Source organism: Danio aesculapii, chromosome 3 (genome assembly GCF_903798145.1).
Source record: "Danio aesculapii chromosome 3, fDanAes4.1, whole genome shotgun sequence".
Taxonomy (NCBI): domain Eukaryota; kingdom Metazoa; phylum Chordata; class Actinopteri; order Cypriniformes; family Danionidae; genus Danio; species Danio aesculapii.
This window is the reverse complement of record NC_079437.1, coordinates 24,287,500-24,308,234: the sequence shown is the minus strand read 5'-3', so window position 1 is coordinate 24,308,234 and position 20,735 is coordinate 24,287,500. Positions and strand designations below refer to the sequence as shown.

The window sequence follows — 20,735 nt, the reverse complement described above, 5'->3', positions numbered from 1 at the left end:
CAGAATGTCAAACATATTGTAAAACCTGTGCCAGATAAATGAAAAAGCATGGTACAGATGTTTTTTTCTCCTCTGTTTTGGTTCGTTGAGTTCATTTTTCAGGCCAGGCAGAGGAGAAAAGCATTAATTTGGTTAGAAAAACCACACTCCGCAGCAGTGAACGGAAACAGGCTCATACATATAAATGTCAGACCACATGCTACCTGCAATAACTGCACTTACTCACTCAAACACACGCACACACGCTTATTACATGATAGTTTTGGTATTTTATTTCAGTTCAAATAATAAAAAAGCATACACTGGATAACAGTCTTAAAATATTTTTTTTTATCAAGCATAAAATATCAAAGTATGGAAGCTTGTTTTGCCAAGGAAAAAATACTAGTTAAATCTTTTAAAAAAAAATTCTTCAGTTCTGCCTGTATATTCAACAATACTTTATACCTCAAATGTGACTTTTTCTCCACAATTGAGTGAGATTTCAAGTCAGATTTAATTATATAATTCAGAATTAAAAAAAAGATTTTATTTATTTCTGTGACTGAAACAGACCTCCATAAATAAGTGCATTCTTTTTATAAAAATACATATTTCCTATTAACAGTATCAAAAAAAGAAATGTTACCAAGTTTTTAAGAGTACAATATAGAAATACCCAAATAATGCCACTAAAAATCTTGTTATAAAAAGTACAGATATCATTACCATCAATAGTGAGTTTTACCCTGAACAGCTTTTAGGCTTTAGGCATAAAGACAACAATGATTTCCTGAATTTGTCCCTTGAAAAAAAATAAATTCACATTTCAAAAGCAGCATTTCTAGCACGTTCATCACATAAACACATTGATGTTATGAACAAGTAAATAGCAGCTAAAAATAAAGCAAATGCTTTGCATTCAATATTAAAAACTTTAAGACTTAAACCACTAGGTTTGAGCCAATTATACACTGCCCTTTCCAAAAAAATCTAATAAATTGACAACCTGGCAAATAGGTAAGAACCTCCCATTCAATAATTACTGCATGGGTGATTATGTTTCAGCTGATAACAAGTTATTTAACTGTAACTGATGCAGAGAGTAGCTTCTCATTTCTTAAACAAACTTCTCAGAAAACACATCTTGTGGTCGCTGAAAGCTGTTCGTCTGTTTCAGAAAGGTCAAACTATTGGCAAAGATAACATCTAAGGAAATTGCAGAAACTAATTGCATTGAGAACTGTTTAACGCAAAACTGGAAGGATAATGGGGAACTATCATCTTTGATGAAGAGATTTAGTTTGGAAAATAAATCCTAAATAATTGAGATCAGCAATCACTTAATGATCTGATGAAATCAAATCGTAGAAAAACAACAGTAAAACTTAAGTTTATGTTTATTAGTGAAAGTAAAAGCTTTTACACATGCACAATGTGAAGGAAACTGAAGGGATTGGGACTAAACAACTGTGTAGCCTTAAGAAAACTACTTGTCAGTGAGCCTAATCTGCTAATCTGAAAAAAAAAGCTTCAATTTGCTAGGGAGCATAGAGATTGAACTAAAAAGTAAATTTTGTGACCTTTATTACTTTTTTAGATGAGCAGTGTATATTTTAGATTCTAAAATATCGAATGTTAGCAAATGTAATTTTCTTTGGCATTACAATTCAAGTTATATAAGCTAAATTGCCAAATTAAACATGATTAAATCAGCAAAGCAGACTTGAACAACAGATATTAGACACATGTACTGCTTCCTTTATGTCAATCAACACATATAATACAACACAAAGTATAACAGAATGTTTAAGTGATCGTCAGTTTGCTGAACGCAAAACATGTTCAGTAATGCAAGTCTGTAAGAGGGGTTCAAAAACACAAATGTGAAGCTTGCATTTTTGTATAAGCAGCTGTCTTCTTATTGCATTAGAACTGAAATTCAAATAAAGCTTCAGTATTGAACCCAGAACTTTAAATCTAGCTTATCATGTCTGTGTACAGAAGTATCAGGAATGTAACAGTTCAGAGCTGTCATAATGCAGCTGTTGTGGATCTTTAACCTTATTATGATAGTTTATTGTTCATTGAAATGGAATAAAGTAAAGTATATAATTGGCAGTTACATAGCAGGGCTGTATATTGAATCTCTTGGGGAGACCGGATCTAAAAGAGCTAGCTACATAAACCAATAATACAGAGTCACTATTTGAACTGATTATTGTTCATGAATATTGTTAATAGATGTCAGGTCTAAGCAATATGTTTTACATGTCCAAAACAGCTATTTGATATCATTTTAGAGGACGTTATGACCTATTTATTTATTAATTCTTTTTTCAACTTTGTTTTTATAGATTTTGATTATATTACAAAACCCAGCAGAATATTATTGTTTATGATATTTCAGAATGTATTTTCCCATCCCAACATTGTTAAACAGAAATGACATTTAAAATAAATGTATAAAATAAAATTAAATACATTTAAATTGACCAATTTGTGTGCGTATATAATAAAAAACATTATATTGAATTTTAATTGCAGTCATCTTTCCAAAGCGCTCGAATGGAGACCACACTTCTTTTAAAAGTCTCTGATTTACCTTTGAATACATATATTAATTTTTCAAGAGCAAGATTCGTTATGACCTATTTATAATGTACTATTATATTTAATATTTATGGTTTGTTCTGGTTCACTTTGTTACAACTTACCCCTATAGAGTGGCAGAATATGCAGCTATTGGAGCATGATGTTTTAATTGTGTTCAGTGAACTGCCTCTTGAATAAAAAATGTCAGAATGTTCTGTAGCTTTTTTGTGTGAGTCTTTAAACTACACTGTCTTTCAAAAGCTGTATGAATTATTCATTTTGTTATTATTATTCATATTTATTTTATTATATTAAAACACAATTTTTAGCTGGACTAGCTTGTTGGGTGGTCATCATAATCACACTTTTTGATGTACCAAAAACATTTACTAAAGATTTTAAATATATATATTTATTATTTATATGTATTATTTTTAAAATACAAATTTATCACATATATCATTTGGGAAAATTTTAATCTGTGAAGGCTTTAAATAAATTGTTTTGTAAATTAAGTAAACTAAATTGTCATTCATTAGGCAAATAATAAACTGGCCAGCACGTTCAACTTTCCTGTCAGAATTTGTCCCGAATAACAAAAAATGTAAACATAATAATAATAATAATAATAATAATAATAATAATAATAATAATAATAATAATAATAATAATAATAATAATAATGTAGAGCTTACTGATTTTTCTAGCCTCTCTTGTAAAAAGTACATTTGAAAATTCATGGATAACAACAATAGCCAAATTAATAATAAAATAAAAGTTTATAAGTTTCAAAATTAACCTTTGATGCTTCGCTTTTTTTCTTTTCTTTTTTCCTTTCAAGAATAAGGTCCAAGATTTAGAATAAAAGTTACTTGTAAAAAGTTTTCTTAAAGCCTCCTTCGATGAGTTATTTTCACAATTTATGATGGCATAGCAGTCAAAATAGGACAAATGAGCTCATGTATGGGCCAAATTCTGGATTTTTGTCAGTGAGGGGTGGGTGTTTTGAACCACCCGAACCCCTCCGGCTACGGGCCTGTACACTGTAAAAACCAAAAAGTTAAAGTAACTCAAACCATTTGAGGAAACCGATTGCAATAAACCATTTAAGTTCAAAAACTAATCCTAATAAGTACTGTGAACTTAATCCATTTGAGTAAATGAAGCAATTTGAGCACAGTAAAACTCAATAAATGAAGAGAACTCAAACCAACTGAGTACTGTATAACCCAGTAAGTTTAGGCAACTCAAACCATTTGAGGAAACCAAGTGCTACAAACCATTTGAGTTAAAAAAACTAATTTATATGAGTACTGTGAACTTGCTCAATTAAAGTTGAAGTAATGAGGTATTTAATTAACTCATTACCTTTAACACTGAGTTCAAAACTCTTCAAATGAGTAGAATTAACTTTCAGTCAATTTTGAGTTAACTACACTCATTTCATTTGATAAAGTTGACTGTTCTGTTTTACAGTGTAATAAACCTTTACTGAGCATCAAATCAGCATTTTAGAGTGATTTTTCAAAAGGCCTGTGTGACTGGAGATTTGAGGTAATGTTGCTGAAAATCCTCACACGAATCAATTATATTTGAAGGTTATTTTGCATTTTGATAATATTTAACAATTCTACAGTATTAATGTATTTTATTTGAAAAATACAGCCTTTGCTGACTAAATAAAAGGAACTTTTATCATAAAACCAACTCTAAACATTTGAAAGGCATTTCATGCTTCTGAGCATTTTTTTTATCTTGCCCCAGTCTCTCCGTGAACCTCCCTTCAGATGGATTTATTACTGTACTTCTGCATCTCCTTCAGGGTGAGATATCCGCTCCCGCTGGGCTCGATCATGGAGGAGGGTCTGAGCGCAGCGCCCTCTGCTGGCTCACATAGAGAAGCACAGCTGGGCGCCTTCGCAAGTTCAGACCAGGCTGTGAGGACAGGCACTGGAGGGAAACCCTCAGCTGGCTGAACGCCACCCTGGGAGAGTGACATAATGAAGGAAACCAATGCCTTTCCTTCTGCCACGGTTTTCACCGCGCCTTCCATCTCTTCACCATCTCCATCATCCTTACAATGCTGCTCATCAGACATGGCAAATCCTGAATCCGGGCTCATCGGCTGCTCCGGTAGGGAACTTGGGGATCCCAATGAGTGGAATGAAGAGCTGGACGATGAGAGAGAAGAGCTTGTGCCCTCATCAGGGTGGTAAGAGAAATACACGGGACAGGATTCCAGGTAGAGTGATCCAGTATGAGATTTGCTATAGAAGTAGCCCATGTTATAGAAACCTGAGGAGGACGATGCTTTACTGGTGCCGCTGTTCTCCACTCCAGAGTCCACCTGACCCGCATGAACTAGCATGCTGGTGGACATCTGGGCATCGGTATCCATTAAGGAGACATCCCACATGTCAGACACCTCCACGGGTGAGATGTCATCACTGGATTGAGGTGTAAGAAACAGGCCGACTGAATTCTGACCGCCCAGCCATTTCTGTGGAAAGGTGAGAGGAAATGAATGTGGTCAGTGTGTATGTGTGCATATGTGAGTTTAGGTCTCCACTGGTAAACATTCTCATAAATCATTTTGAACATATAGAATCAGGGTGTCTGCGGGGTCTTAAAAAGTCTTTAAATGTTTTAAATTTCAAAAACAAAATTTTAGACCTTAAAAAGTCTTAAATTCACTGAAATGTTGTGTTGTAGATATTAAATCATTTTGAACAGGTCTTAATTTCCCTATGCCCAAGTAAAACTACCCTATCAGACTCTAACCCAATCCCCTATAATTCATCTCAATACTTTTCTTTTATATATTTAAGTTTTTTATTGCAAAGAGATACAATTCTCAACAGCTGTAAGACATTTTTACAGCAAATTTGCCATACTGAATTATCTAATCGGGCAACATATCCCTTTACATGATCTTCCATTAAGACAAAAACAACTATTTACAGAAGTAGCCAGGCCATTAGAAAAAATACTTATTGTTTAACTCTGTGTAAGTCTAAAATTTCATTCAAAATGGTGTTTTAAGGGTCTTAAAAAGTCTCGAATTTGATTGAAAGATTTTTTCAGAAATCCTGAGAATGTGTTTCCTTTGAGAGTTGGTTTTAAGGGTAATTTGTGGTAGGCAGATCGAATATACTGACTGTACTGTATAAACATCATAGAGTATAGCAGTGTAAAGATCATTACATTTATGACAGTTCCCACTATGATATAAGACAGTGATGTCCAAACTAGGGCCCGCGGGCCAAAGTTGGCCTTTGTATTTTTTTATTTGACCCACCAGAGGGAAAATTATTGGGAAGGGTTGGGAATGACTTTATCTGAGATTCTCAATTTTATTTTAATGTAACATTTTGTTTGTTTGTTTGTTTGTTTTATTGTTGAGTGACAAAAAAAGCTTACTGAAATTAAATGTTTAAAATAAATGTTGTAAATGAATCAGATTTTGTTTGAAAATGAACATACTATCACAACGAATAGGGGACAAAGCAGAAGACATCAGCGTGCAAATCAAGGCAAAGGCAGGTTCAGCATGATTAGTGTATTCGGAATTGAACTATTTTTTGTATGGTTTTATTGTAATAGGTTTGTTAAAATAATATACATTTTCAAAATATTTGAATGCATTAGTAAATACATTTGAAGTATTTTTTTCTATTTATTTGTACATTTTATGAAATAAATTAGAAAATTACCCATGGCAATCTTAATGTAATACAGTTCGGCCTACAGCTCTCAATCAAACTTGCATTTGACCCTTCATAAGAATGATTTTGGGCATACCTGATATAAGAACAAGTTGGCAGGCTGAACCTGGGTGTGTCGAGAGGAGGGTGAGTCAAGTGAAGACATGAGTGTGAATGGTAGGGTTTTCATACATTTATGCATGCTCTGATGTGGTGGTGTAAAAGGCAATACAGAAAACAAAATAATTTCTGTTCCACTGAAGTAATATCAGTATTGTTAAAAAGTTTGGGGTTGGTAAGCATGCCAGAATCCCTTATATGAGAATTTAAATCTTTTTCACATATTTCTCACGTGCTGTTTAATGGAGAGATTTTTTTCAACATATTTTAGTTTTAATATCTAATTTCTGTTGTTTTTGAATTTTAATATGATGTTATTAAAGTGCAATTTAAAGGCTCATTTAGGTTAATTAATAATTAGGTTAAGTTAATTGGGCAAGTCTTTTTGTGTAGACAATCAAAAAAAAATTATATAATATAATTCCCAAATATGATTGTTGTCTTTTATATATATATATTTTTTTTTTCCCAAGAAAACTAACAAAAAGAAATATGACTGTGTCTAGAAGGGAAAAAAGTATATTATAGGCCTTATTCTTCAATGCGGAAGTGTGCTCATTTTTGTGATTGTTTTAGAACTTCCGATTCGATCGTCTATGGGACAAATGACTAGGACTAATAAACCACAGAAAACGATCAAACTACTTGCTCTACAAACAAGTGCTTGCATGACTATACAGACAAAGCAGAATAATTCAATAATTCATTTTATTTTCGGCTTAGTCCCTTTATTAATCCGGCATCACCACAGCGGAATGAACCGCCAACTTATCCAGCAGGTTTTTATGCAGCGGATGCCCTTCCAGCCGCAACCCATCTCTGGGACACATCCACACACACTCATTCACACTCATACACTACGGTCAATTTAGCCTACCCAATTCACCTGTACTGCATATCTTTGGACTGTGGGGGAAACGGAGGGAGAACATGCAAACTCCACACAGAAACGCCAACTGACCCAGCCGAGGCTCGAACCAGTGACTTTCTTGCTGTGAGGCGACCGCACTACCTACTGTGCGACTACATCACCCCAAAGCAGAATAATCACCCCAAAGCAGAATATCAGTTTGCAACATCAAGCAGCATAGCAAGCTGTATTTAATGTCTAAAAATGAATGGAAGCTAATACACAGGAGCTAATAATTTTGATAAGCATCATAAGTATAACTAGTATAAGAAGTATAAATTGGCATGCTACTTTTCTGTAAAGTCTGGTTTATACTTCTGCGTCGAGTGATCGGCGTGACCCACGGTGCATGCCTTGTACGTTGTCATGCATTTATACTTCTGCGTGCTGTTTGTGTTGCTCTGCAATAACGTTTCCGAAACACTAGCTGGCAGTAGGTTTTTATGTTCCTCTGTGTCAAGTTTCTTCGCTGGTGTTTTGTTTTCTCTGAATGCTACCTTAATGTACAAGTTGCTCAAACTCGCTCATTTTGAGGCGGGAACCGGTGGACGTGCAACAACTTTAATCATAAGGTAAACACAAAACAAAACTTTTCATCTGGAGCTTCTTCACAGCACTCGACACTTGTAAACAATCGGTGCAACGGGCTCGCGCAGCTCTCTGTCCCACCCACACTCGTCAGCGCTACCAAGCTGACCAATCCCAGAGCTTGAGCTACGCGTTGTTGCAACGTGGTTACAATTTTTGAGAGGTGCGAGTCAGCAACGGCAATGGCGAGGGCTATGCGACCATGTGCAGGCTGCGCTGGAGCATATGCGTGCGCTTGACGCAGAAGTATAAGAGGCCGATCACACCGATCGTGCATTTAAATCCCAAAAACACGAGGCGCACCACACTGCCTTTTTTGTTGACAAGAAAAAAAGAAACGCGGTGCGCTTTTTTATGTCACTAGGCAATGTCTGGATCAGCTGGGTATTGTGCGAGAGTGTTGCTGTTGATATTAATATAATTTTAATAAATAATAATATTGTGATATTTAAAATTTGTGATTCATACAGCACCGGATAACTCAAAACAGCAACCACAAGTCTTTCCTGCAGGCACCTCAATGGAAACCCCGCAACTGCGTTCCTTTGATTAGAGAATGAAAAAGACGCGACTGATGTAACAAGCTTTTTTGCTCATAGTTGTCTTTTTTCAACTGCGAGCGCACGGCAGGTGGTTAAAATGCGAGGCGTGCAGGGTGCATAAGCAGTGGGCAAAACGCTTGCGGCCGTTAGTAAACCATTCAAAAAAGGTTTGGTGTGATTGGCCCCTAAATCAGCCTTAACTTCAGCCAATTAACAGTTATATTGACCACGAAAAAAAAAAATATTTTTTTACATTTTAAAGTGTATATACTCAAAAATGTTGTCATTCAAGAATGTAGAAATAGAAAACAAAGATTATTGAAACATAAAAATAATTGGAAAACTTGATTACAGCCTCTGAATTAAATGCAAAATTTTTTTTTACTTTGTACATTCAAGCTTGCAGGAAACAGTGGAAACAGTGTGTGAATATAGCTAGCTTCTAATGTTAGAAATTAATCAGTTACGTTTTTTTAACCACACTTCATAAAAAAAGTCTGTAGAATCACTTTATTAATAATCTTCTATTGTACATGTCATTGGAGGGAGAAAGTCCTGCTCATTAGTGATGCTCTCTCCCTCATTAGCATAAACAGCCCTGAGTGAGAAGCAGACGTTTTGAATCTGCTGCTATACTAATGCATAGGAATTTTTTAACTCCGCCCTCTTTTCAAAAATGGGTTGGCAACATAATCTCATTTGAATTTAAACTTAAAGCATGATTAAAATGGCACAGTTTTGAAGCCTAGAAGTCTAACAGGGGCAGTTTCGAAGAGTTTTTTGTAGTATTTTGAGCTGAAACTTCACATACAAGGGACATTAGAGTCTCATTTTACATCTTGTAAAAAGGGGCATGATAGGTCCCCTTTAAATCAGCATCACCTTGCTAAGCATAAATAAATGTCTTTAATTAAATGCCCATGGATTTGATACCATTCAAAAATTTGGGGTTGGCATTTCAAAAATGTGACACAACACATACACTCTAAATAAATTCATTTTGAACTTACCCGGAAGTTTCCACCATGAATGGTATGAAGAGGCTGGAAGTATTTGGACGGGTCCGGAACATGCTGCATTGGTTTTAATGGCCTGCAATGATATAATATTGCATGATACAGGGACAAACAAACATCGCCTTTTGTAAAGCTGCTTTAAAACAAACCCCTTTTCACACAGTGATACCGGTAGATATCTGGAAAATTTCCCGAACGACTTTACCGGTAAATTCATAAAAAAGGTATTCACAGAGACACGGATGTTCTGTAATTTTTCTTAAATAGACCATTCACACATCCATTCCAAAATACCAGCAAATTCTGACATCATTTACCAGAAATAAGTTCTAAACGGCAGCACTTATATTTCTAAACCTAGAAGGGGTCGGGCTTTTCTTAATGTCAGATATTTTAAATATTTTAAAACACAGTGCTTTAACTTTCAATCTGTATTTTAATTCTCAATACTTTTACTTTTTTCTTATGGGGTTTGAAATATGTGCAATTGTTCTGCAATAGCTGAAATATAATAGATCAATTAGTTATATTAGATTGTATGCTTGCATTAATTAGGTTATTTCAGTTAGTTCTAAGTTTAATAGTAATTCTAGTTAAAACTGTATATTTATATGTAGTTATTAAGACTTTTGTTATATATATATACATATATATATATATATATATATATACATATATATATATATATATATATATATATATATATATATATATATATATATATATATATATATATTATATATATATATATATATATATATATATACATATATATATATATATATATATATATATATATATATATATATATATATATATATATATATATATATATATATATATATATATATATATATATATATATATATATATATATATACATACATACACACACACACACACACAGTTGAAGTCAGAATTATTAGCCCCCCTGTTTATTTTTTTCCCCAATTTCTGTTTAACAGAGAGAAGATTTTTTTTTCAACACATTTCTAAACATGATGACAGTAAATAATATTTGACTAGATATTTTTCAAGACACTTCTATACAGCCTAAAGTGACATTTAAAGGCTTAACTAGGTTAATTAGGTTAACTAGGCAGGTTAGGGTATTTAGGCAAGTTATTGTATAACGATGGTTTGTTCTGTAGACTATCGGGAAAAAAATTGCTTAAAGGGGCTAATAATTTTGACCTTAAAATGGGTTTTAAAAAATTAATAATGCTTTTATTCTAGCCGAAATAAAGCAAATAAGACTTTCTTCAGAGGAAAAAATATTATCAGACATAATGTGAAAATTTCCTTGCTCTGTTAAACATCATTTGGGAAATATTTAAAAAAGAAGAAAAAAATCAAAGGGTGGCTAATAATTCTGACTTCAACTGTACATGTGTTAGTTTATTTTTTAAAGAGCAAACTAAATAATAATGTTACTTTGTTGAAAAATAAATCAAGGGCAAAACACACACATGTAATACTCACTGGCTGCTTTTCTTTACTTTATAGATGATTATTGGTATGATAATGAGACCAAGCAGTACATTGATTCCAATAATCATAATTACAGGCAAATTATCAGACTCTGATGGAAAACAAAAGAAAACTGTTATTAGAGCATAGTGCAATCTTAATTCGAGAAAAAAATAATATTTTTACTGAACCTACTTGGTGATTTGGCTCCTCCATCCTCTGCTGGTTTCACTGGTAGCTTTCCAATCTCAGACCTCCAGGATACGGCAGGACTCCAGTCACTCCATTCCCCCCGAAACTGACCATCATTTTTAGGCTCAACTGGCTTCACACGCACCCTGGCCTGGTAGACTTCTCCTACAGTCAGTAAATCATGGTTCAGGAGCGTGTAGTTTTCTTGAGAGAGTTGGCCGGGTTTTGCCATCTGTTGCACAGAAGCAACAAATACAATTTCAATGCAATACGACTCAATCCTTCATCCGTTAACAAAAGATTATTAATGTGATGTTTACACAAGTCAAATAAAACAAGACAGTTTGAGTAAGTTTTACACTTTTGTTATAATTAGTTCATGAATTAAATGTTAAATAAAACATGTATATCAAATACAAGCACTTACCTCCCAGCTTGTATGTGCATCTTTAAACTGCAATTGAAATTCATGCTTCTTAATGCTTTTAGGGAAGTTACTGCCTTTACTCCAAGACACGTTGCTTCCATTTACAACAGGCTTATCTGGTGGTTGCGTCTTAACTGTCATTTAATAAATAAATAACAAGCATGAGGGAAAATTACATTGATAACAGCAGTAGCAGCAAAATTACTTAAAGGAACACTCCAGTTTTTTGGAAACAGGCTCGGTTTATAACTCCCCTAATTGACTCTTGTTCAATTTCAAAAACAGAATTGAAATCTTGAACTAAGACTGACAGAAAATGAAAAGTAGCTATTTTTATAAACCAATATGCCTATGAACTATGCTTTTATTTTGGTATAATTAATAAGGAACTTTGCTACCGTATCGTGGCTGCAGGTGCAATGATATTATGCAGCAGCTGAAAATAGTCTATAGTAAATAGCGAAGTCTAACTTACTAGCCCTTTTTCAAATATTTTCCAAATGATGTTTAACAGTGCAAGGAATTTTTCACAGTGTTTCCCACAACATTTTTTCTTTTGGAGAATGTCTTGTTTGTTTTAATTTGGCAAAATAAAAAGCAGTTTAAACATTTTTAAAATACATTTTAAGGTCAATATTATTAGCCCTTTTGAGCTATATTTTTTCGATAGTCTACAGAACAAATCATCAATATACAATGACTTGCCTAATTACCCTTACCTGCCTAGTTAACCTAATTTACGTAGTTAAGCCTAAATTACACTACAATCTGAATACTTGTATCTTGAAAAATATCTAGTAAAATATTATTTACTGTCATCATGACAAAATGAAATAAATCAGTTATTAGAAGTGAGTTATTAAAACTATTATGTTTAGAAATGTGTTGAAAAAATCTGCTCGCCGGGGGCTAATAATTCAGAAGAGTTAATAATTCTGTCCTGATCTTTATGTATGGTGTCATTGCACCTGCTTCAGCCATGAACTACAGAAGTGTCAAGCTTTAAATAGAAAATAAAAACAAAACTATTTTTTTTTTTTGAGAGAGAGAGATAATGGTCTCATCCGATTTAATAATTTACGCTGAGATAAAAGTGCTCCCCCCAAACTCGGAGATCGGCTGAATGGATTAAAAAATGGTAAACTCAACCGTTTAACTCTAGGTTAAATTAATCTATTTCCAAAAAATTTGCAGTGTTCCTTTAAACCATGTTCTTACTGACATTTGAAATGATGTTATATTGGACCATGATTGAATTTTTAGCATATAAGTAGAGGACACAAACTAGCCAGACAGTAGAGTGTGAATTTGTGAAGTGGGCTAAATCTAAACAACCCATCAGTATTATTAAGTAAATGTTTGTTTTTTTTGCTTTTATTTTTTCCATAATAAAACAATATATTTGTAGAGCAACCCATGTTGTGTTGTCAATGATAATTTAATAAACTTTAATAGGTAGAACTGTCTGAGATATGAACAAAAGCAAGTGATGCATAAAGGTTTAATTCAAAAAATCATGAATGGTTAAAAAAAGTCCTTATAATCATTAAAAAATATATAAAAATAATAATAAAAGTAGTTCGTTTAAATATCTTATTAAATTATATTAATGATATGAAATAGTTACGGAAACTTCCTACTTCTATGTTTATCCATCTGATTTTACGGTGGTTTTCTTTTGATGACCCCCTGTCATTTTAAATAATATCACAATGGCGAATGGATCAGGTATAAAAGCCTTGTCAGTTTTGTCAGGTGTGCGTGGAGTCAGCAGAGGTCCGCGATACAGTAGAATGTATAAAAACCAGGTGAAAGAATAAATCAGCTGTACTTCAGCTCGAAGACCATTCAATTCCTGTTTATTGTTGATATTTAGCAAGTGGCATGGAAGTCATTAAATCAAATACACTTTGATTAGCACGAGGGAGCTGGAGGCAACCGGACTAAGAGCTATTAGTTAACCCTGCTTCCTCTGACTAAATTCAGAATGTCGAGATCATGTCTGTGATAAACACACAATGCCCGGGCTGTGAAACTCCATGCGGCATCAATGTATAATGGAAGAGTATGGCATCAGATATCAATCAAGACTTTAAATCGATACATGACTGACAAATGTGATCAATTCTTCATTTTAAAGTCTAAGTCTACAGTCTAAATTTAACGGTCATTTGAAATGGGAGCCAGATTAAATTTGGAGCTGTAAACCTATTTAAATAAAGTGTAATAAATAAGAGAAGTATTTTCAGAAGGGCAAAAAAGACTTGCATCCTTTTAACTTACAATAGAAAAATTCAAATTGACTTCCACTTACTGTGTCGGCCTGGCTGATAATGCAGTCTGGTGATGAGAGATCCATTACACCTCACAGACAACCAGATTTTGTTAATGAAAAAGAAGTTCTGTGACAGAAAGGAGAATGTAAGGAAATGATGCATATTGATCAATTTCATGAAAAATCTCATCAATTTTTACTCACAGCATTTTCTAAGATTAAAAAACAGCTTCTGGAAGAATTTGAAGGATTGTTCTGCGGGATCAGCTCACATCCAGAAGATTTTGATTGGCTCACCTCATTACTGCACACACACACACACACACACACACGCACACACACACACACACACATTCAAATTTAATTTAAGGTTTGTTTATCAGTGTTCAAATTTGACTTGAAGTGAAGTAAAATCACAAACATTATTCCCCAGATCCCTTCAAGCTCACATCGCTGGTTGGAAAAATTGCTACAGTTCCACCACACGCAAGAAATGTTTGTCATGTAGTCATTCACACAGGTCAGATCTCCTGTTTATGGAGAAATCAGAAGACAGTTAGAGAATAAAAAAACAATTGACTGTGCTTCGTCTCCACAATAGTTTCAAAATAGACTAATAACAAACATTCAGATACCATCCACACTTCTGATGTTTAGATGAATAGTAAATATGAACTCTTATAGTCCATTGACACAGAACGCAACTTCCGTTGTTTTTTAATGTAAACATTAGGCATAGGCCTGACGGTATGATAACCTTGGATAAAATATCACAGTATTGTGATTACTGCTCTAAAATATATGTTATTTTTAAATGTCTTAGTAAAAAACAACTACTTTTTTACCCATTGAACACAATATATTTCATTTTAGGAAACATTTCAAATATTTTGGAACAGTAAACATGTCAGGCTGAATAATTTAAATAAATCATTGACTTGTGCTGTCTTCATTAGTTTCAAAAATACTGATTTATTTACAATATATAAAAAAAAACACTTAAAAAACCTTTACATATACCTTAGGAACAGTATATCATAAATTTAGCAGTTTTAAAACCTTGACTTTTCCAAACCACAGTAATCCTTGAAACCGGTTATCATCCAATGCCTAGTAAACATGCATTGTGTGTGCCCGTTACTTTTGCATTTTGCATATTTTCAAAGTGCCACACACATAGACGGCACATTTTTTAGATGCTGTCAAGATCTTCAACTTTTACACGCAGCATTGCTCATCACTGTTAGTTCCAGCTCACTGGGTGGAGCAAGTTTCTAATTATAGATGCTCAGTGGCTGTATCCGGACACCCTCAAGCTCTGTGCTGTACTTTTTTACAAACCTTTTCTGAGCATTGCATCTTTGCATTACAGAAGATTGACTTGACCCAGCAGACACACAACTTCATAAGAAGTTAATATTAGGTTAGAGTTAGGTCACCAATGTCTAAACACAATGTTATTTTGACGTCCAATAATAACGTGAAATGACGTTGATATTTGGTTGATTTTAGGTTGTGTTGAATAGTGACCAAAATCCAACGTCGAGCCAACATCTTAAACCAACGGCATATTGACGTCAATAACTGACATTTATTCGTCAGGTATGGCAACCAAAATTTAGACGTGATATTGGTAACGTCTACACAATGTCAAGCTGTAACATCATTAAATGTTGATATTTTGTTGTTTGTAGGTTGCATCGGAAAGTAACCAAAATGCAACATCTGTCCGATGTTGGGCATTGACGTCGGCCTGACGTTGGGTTCTGACAGCAACACAATTTTCATTTTCAAATGTTTTCATGTGAAAAAAAAATACTCCCCAAAAAAATAACTGAGATTGCACTTGAAAAGCATTTTTTTGTTTATTTTTCTATTTTTCAATGGTGTCTCAAAAAATCTAAATTTATGATAGAAAAAAAATAGGAACACTTTTATAAAATTAACATTGGCTTTGTACCTGTTTGTGAGTTCCTGGACTGGCAGGTTCCACAAAGTATGATGAAGATGAACAGAAGGGAACGCCAGTAATCCTTCATCACTACTTGGATCTTAAACACAAAAGATATATCACAAAACTATAACACTATGTATAAAGCATCATTGGATTCACCTTTTTGTATTTTACTAACAGGTCTACTGTGTTTAATATTACAGAATACATTTCAGGTTTGAAGAATTTCCACTCAAACAATTAAAAAAATAAATAAAACAAATCTTTACAAATCAGAAGGTTGCACCACAAAATTGATGGTTCCATGAACAATCTTTAACATTCAGGCAAACTTTTAATTCAGCAAAAGTCTCTTTACATCATAAAAATATATTTCATGCTAAGGAAAAAAATGTAACTAAAAGGTTAAGCAATTTTAAAAATGGTTCTTCTATGGCATTTCTGTGAAAAACCTTTCGAATCCGTAATTGTTCACCCAAATTCTCATGTCAATATACTGATCCCTATCAGTCAGCATTTACTGTAGGTTTATGGTGCAATTAAATACAATATTCATCAATGTGTGAAATTTATGAAATCATTTTGCAATTCACTCAGCATTACATTTAAGTAAAGTTTAAATGTTAAACTAATTTCGAGAGGAGCATGTGCTCATGATTGACCCAGCTGGTCCACATTAGCTAATCATGATCCTCCAATCAAAGGATCCCAAGTCACTATACTGTATATATCCTCATTTCCTCTCTACAACTATCTTCGTCTGGAAGAAACCCCCCTCCTCCCCTTCTTCCACCTTTATCAAGAATGGGCGGCACGGTGGCCTAATGACCAGCACTTTTGCCTCACAGCAAGAATACCAATGGCGTTGGGTCTTCACTGGGCCATCTGGTGTTTCTGTGCGGAGTTTGCATGTTCTCCGTGTGGGTTTCCCCCGGGTTCCCTGGTTTCCTCCCACCATACAAATGTGCTCTATATTTTTGATAAAATAAGCCTAAATCTTTTTTCTAATGTCTTACTCTCAGGAAGTTCACCTTGGCCTCAGCAGCGGGGGAGTTTCAGATCGACCTGAGCTCAGTCTCCCCTCGCCCTGTGAAAGGAGGGAGCCCTGGGCTCGAGGATACCTTGAGCTCAGGGCTCTCTCCTGGGACAGCACGCCAAACAAGCTATGTATAAATCGTGAGCTAAGTGTGAACTCTTGAAAGAACATTTTTTAATTAACACAACAATGGTACACAATATAGACAAAAAATACTTTACTACAGTGATATTTAATATGCTAATGCTTCCAAAATAAGCATGTTCACATAGTTATTTATGGGCTACTGAAAGTACAATCCGTTAATAAATTTAATTTAATTTTAATATTCAGTAATGAATAATGTCATTTTAGTTTACTTTGTTTATTATTGAAATGGTTGAAAAGGGAACCATTTGGGGTTTGTAAACCATGGACATGAATGAAGATGGAAAGCCAATAGTAAATATTATTCGCCCTCTTGTGAATGTTTTTTCCTTTTTTAAATATTTCCCAAATGATGTTTAACAGAGTAAGGAATTTTACACAGTATTTCCTTTAATATTTTTTCTTCTGGAGAAAATTTTGTTTGTTTTATTTCGGCTCGATTTAAAATCAGTTTTGAATTTTTAAAAAAACATTTTAAGGTCAAAATTATTAGCAATATTTTTTGGGATAGTCTACAGAACAAACCCCTGTTATACAATGATTTTGCCTAAGTACCCTAACTTCAACCTAATTAACCTAGTTAAGCCTTTAAATGTCACTTTAAGCTGTATAGAAGTGTCTTGAAAAATATCTAGTTGAATATTATTCAGTGTCATCATGGTAAAGATAAAATAAATCAGTTATTAGAAATGAGTTATTAAAACTATTATGTTTAGAAATGTGTTGAAACAAATCTTCTTTCCATTAAACAGAAATTGGGGGAAAAATATAATGTGAGTAATAAGACTTCAATAGAGTTCATATGTGCTGTACTCTACATTTTCTTGCATGTAGGATATATCTTAATTATAATGAATTGTTTGCAGCTTCTGTCATTCACTTTCATTGTATGAACTTTTAAAACAATTAATAAGTCATACAGCTCTTGGTTAACATAAACGAGATGCACAGAAGAGTATTCAAACACTTCACTACATACAGTACCGCACAAGTGGCAACACTCAATATTTCATCAATTTTCAAGATGGTTAACAAGTTAACACTCGTACCCGGTGCAGCACAGACTGTGGTCAAATTAATCTTTTGACTGAAAATCAATATCTATGATCATATCTGGTGTGGGAAACACAATGTGATAAGGCCATCTGCTAATAATTTAGTGGCAAACTACTGTGAGGTCACAAACTGTCGCTATGGAGATATGACTAAGAGTGCAACCACAAATGTAGTTGGTTAAGTGTGGCTGAAAGTGACACATACAGAAAAATACACACACAAACCATATTGCTCCCAGAAAGGAGGCTAAGTTTAGTCATGCTGAGCTGGGAAGTTAAAACAAATGCTCTAGGTCTCAAAACCGGAGAGAAATGATACAGTATGCACTGAAATGGTGTCAAAATCTTTAGTATTGCATAAAGGTACATTTTTAAATTTGTGTGTGTTGTGTGTTTTTTTACACACAATAAAATTTTTAAACCTTGAAAGTATACCTTAAAACCTTAAAAAAACCAAAGTGTTGATGGTTTAAATGTATACAGTCAGCCAGTGGAGCTTTAATTTTTAAAGAATAAGACTTTCACTTTTAAATGGCATTGCTCTGGCTTTTTACCTGACAGGATGTTGCCTAAAGAAAACGGTAAACTGCAAGCATGCATGTTGAATTCCATTGCAAAATGTTGAACTTTGTGCTTTAGATGCACAAATGTGACGCAAGCTGCTTCTTTTGCTGAGTGGGCCATTGTCAGCAGCGCAGCCCTCTCTGTGAGTGGGTGGTCAGCCTGTATACAAGCAATTTCCACTAACGCTAAAAAAACGACCCACAGACGTCAACAAAAACCCTCAACTCAAACCATACGGTGACTTCTTGTAAAAAGACTCAACTGTATACTGGCGGCCCAGAAGATGTGACATTTTAAACAGTGACGGGACACTCTGCAGTCTATGATCAAGCGGTTTCACTTTAACATTTTTAAAAGCGAATGCTGAGCAATTGCGATAGCTGTTTATTTGAACAATAACTACTGATATGAGTGAGTGATCGCTACAAGCGTCTGTTTCAGTTTCTCGGTTTCACTTGTTGCTACTTGAGAGCTCCTTAAAGGGATAGTTCACCCAAACATCATTTGCTCACTCTTTATTTGTCATAACCTGTTTGTGTTTCTTTGTTCTGTTGAACACAAAAGGAGTTATTTGTTGGAAAGCGGTATTTGTTTTTGTACATTCTTCTAAATATCTTCTTTTATGTTCAACAGAAAAGAGAACGCTTTGGAACTAACTGAGAGAAAGTAATTAGTGAGTAGATTTTCTTTTTTGGGTGAACGAAGTGCACAGTTAATTTATCAGCGCATAATGAATTTTAACCACACATTCATTTACTTATAAGAGGCCACTAATAATGGACCCTAACGAGTACTAAGTTAATTTACCAATGCATGAGTACTTACCACCTAAAAAACTTAATTCAACCATTCATAATGAATGAAATGTGGCCAATGACTAATGATTTGGGTTTTGACTGTAATGTAATACCATGCATCTTATGCAAAGCTGCATTGGAACGATATTGTGAAAAGCACGGTACAAATAAAGAGTTCAGATGCAAAAACCTCTAAAAGCCGTTTGAAATTTCCTTCAAAAGCATTAGCATTTTTATCAGGCTCCTGCTTCAATAATTTAAATATATATATATATTCTTATTCTTCTTATCTTCTTTTAAAGGTCTTTAAAATGAAATAACTCAACATAAACATAGAAGTTTGAGAAAAATGCTCATTTTCGATGGAAATTTCAGACGGCACTTAGAGGTTTTTGCATAAACTTGAGAATTGAATTGAATTGAATTGAATTGAATTGAATTGAATTAAATTGAATTGAATTGAAGTAGTCAACCCACGCAGCGACCTCAAAAGAATTTTGGAGACCAAAGTCACACATCAAAATGTCTAAATATTGTTGCATCAGACACCAAAATATACCGAAACCAAATGTGGTGTCTGCAAACATAGCTATCAAAACTATCTCTATACTCACCTTGTCATTTCGCGAACACTTTAAAACAGCAGGGTTATTAGTGATGTATGAAGTCAGTTCGCACATAACACAATAAACACGCATATTCCAGTCATGAAATGTCTTTAACTGTATATCTATTGATTTATCATTTGAAAACCTAACCAAATTCTTCCTTTTCTCCAGATAAAATAATGCTTTTTAATAGCGGCTTAAGTGTTCGAAAACGTTTTACAGTCACTGTAGATGAAATGACACTTCTATGTCAAACCAGGTCAGCTGTTTTCAGTATTGAAAGACTAGAGATTGACAGATTGAATAGATCATTGCTCGAGCCAGCAGTTCTGAAGTAACGTAAGTAAAAGACTTACCCTTTGCCTTCAGTAGTCTGCGCAGGCAGCATGGATGCTGAGGTCTGTCTGTGTACTTGACCACCTACCCTTCATCCTTCTATCTTTACCGCTCGTTCTCAGTCTGCTCCTCCCCTTTCACCTCATTCTGTCAGGAGGATCAGTCTTTCTCTAGCACTCTTCTTCTTCCTTTCTGCTACTCATCCTCTCTCTCTTTCGTTCTCTGCTCATTGCATTAGTGACTCACTAACCACAATGTTTGCTAAAAAGTTTACAAGCACAAAAAAAAGAGTCAAATCAAAGCTTCAGAGACGTAAGGCCATCTGATGCAAGACTGTCATTTTTTACTCATTATTTATAGGGATTTTTTAGGGTGTCTGTCTTAGGGACAGTCTGAAGTTTTGATTTGTGCATGCATTGA

The 20,735-nt window shown here is 34.1% G+C and overlaps 1 protein-coding gene across 1 annotated transcript; it reads right to left on the bottom strand.

Annotated features, from left to right (window-relative positions):
- Window positions 1–307: 307 nt before the first annotated feature.
- il2rb (interleukin 2 receptor, beta) lies at window positions 308–20,488 on the bottom strand. The gene is made up of 10 exons (XM_056453460.1): window positions 20,336–20,488; window positions 15,779–15,869; window positions 14,240–14,348; window positions 14,023–14,122; window positions 13,858–13,945; window positions 11,544–11,677; window positions 11,120–11,348; window positions 10,937–11,036; window positions 9,449–9,530; window positions 308–5,074 (listed from the first exon to the last, which is right to left on the bottom strand). Exons 2-10 carry the CDS (start codon window positions 15,855–15,857, stop codon window positions 4,358–4,360), a joined length of 1,638 nt encoding a protein of 545 aa, XP_056309435.1. The 5' UTR covers window positions 15,858–15,869; window positions 20,336–20,488; the 3' UTR covers window positions 308–4,357.
- Window positions 20,489–20,735: the final 247 nt, after the last annotated feature.

What these genes read in the sequence shown, in the direction of transcription:
- il2rb (XM_056453460.1), bottom strand. Translation starts at nt 15,857, where the DNA reads ATGAAGGATTACTGGCGTTCCCTTCTGTTCATCTTCATCATACTTTGT. An exon ending in GTCCAGGAACTCACAAACAG is followed by an intron (nt 14,349 to 15,778) that starts GTACAAAGCCAA and finishes CTCCATAAACAG; the next exon opens with GAGATCTGACCTGTGTGAAT. An exon ending in TGGAGGAGCCAAATCACCAA is followed by an intron (nt 11,037 to 11,119) that starts GTAGGTTCAGTA and finishes GTTTTCCATCAG; the next exon opens with AGTCTGATAATTTGCCTGTA.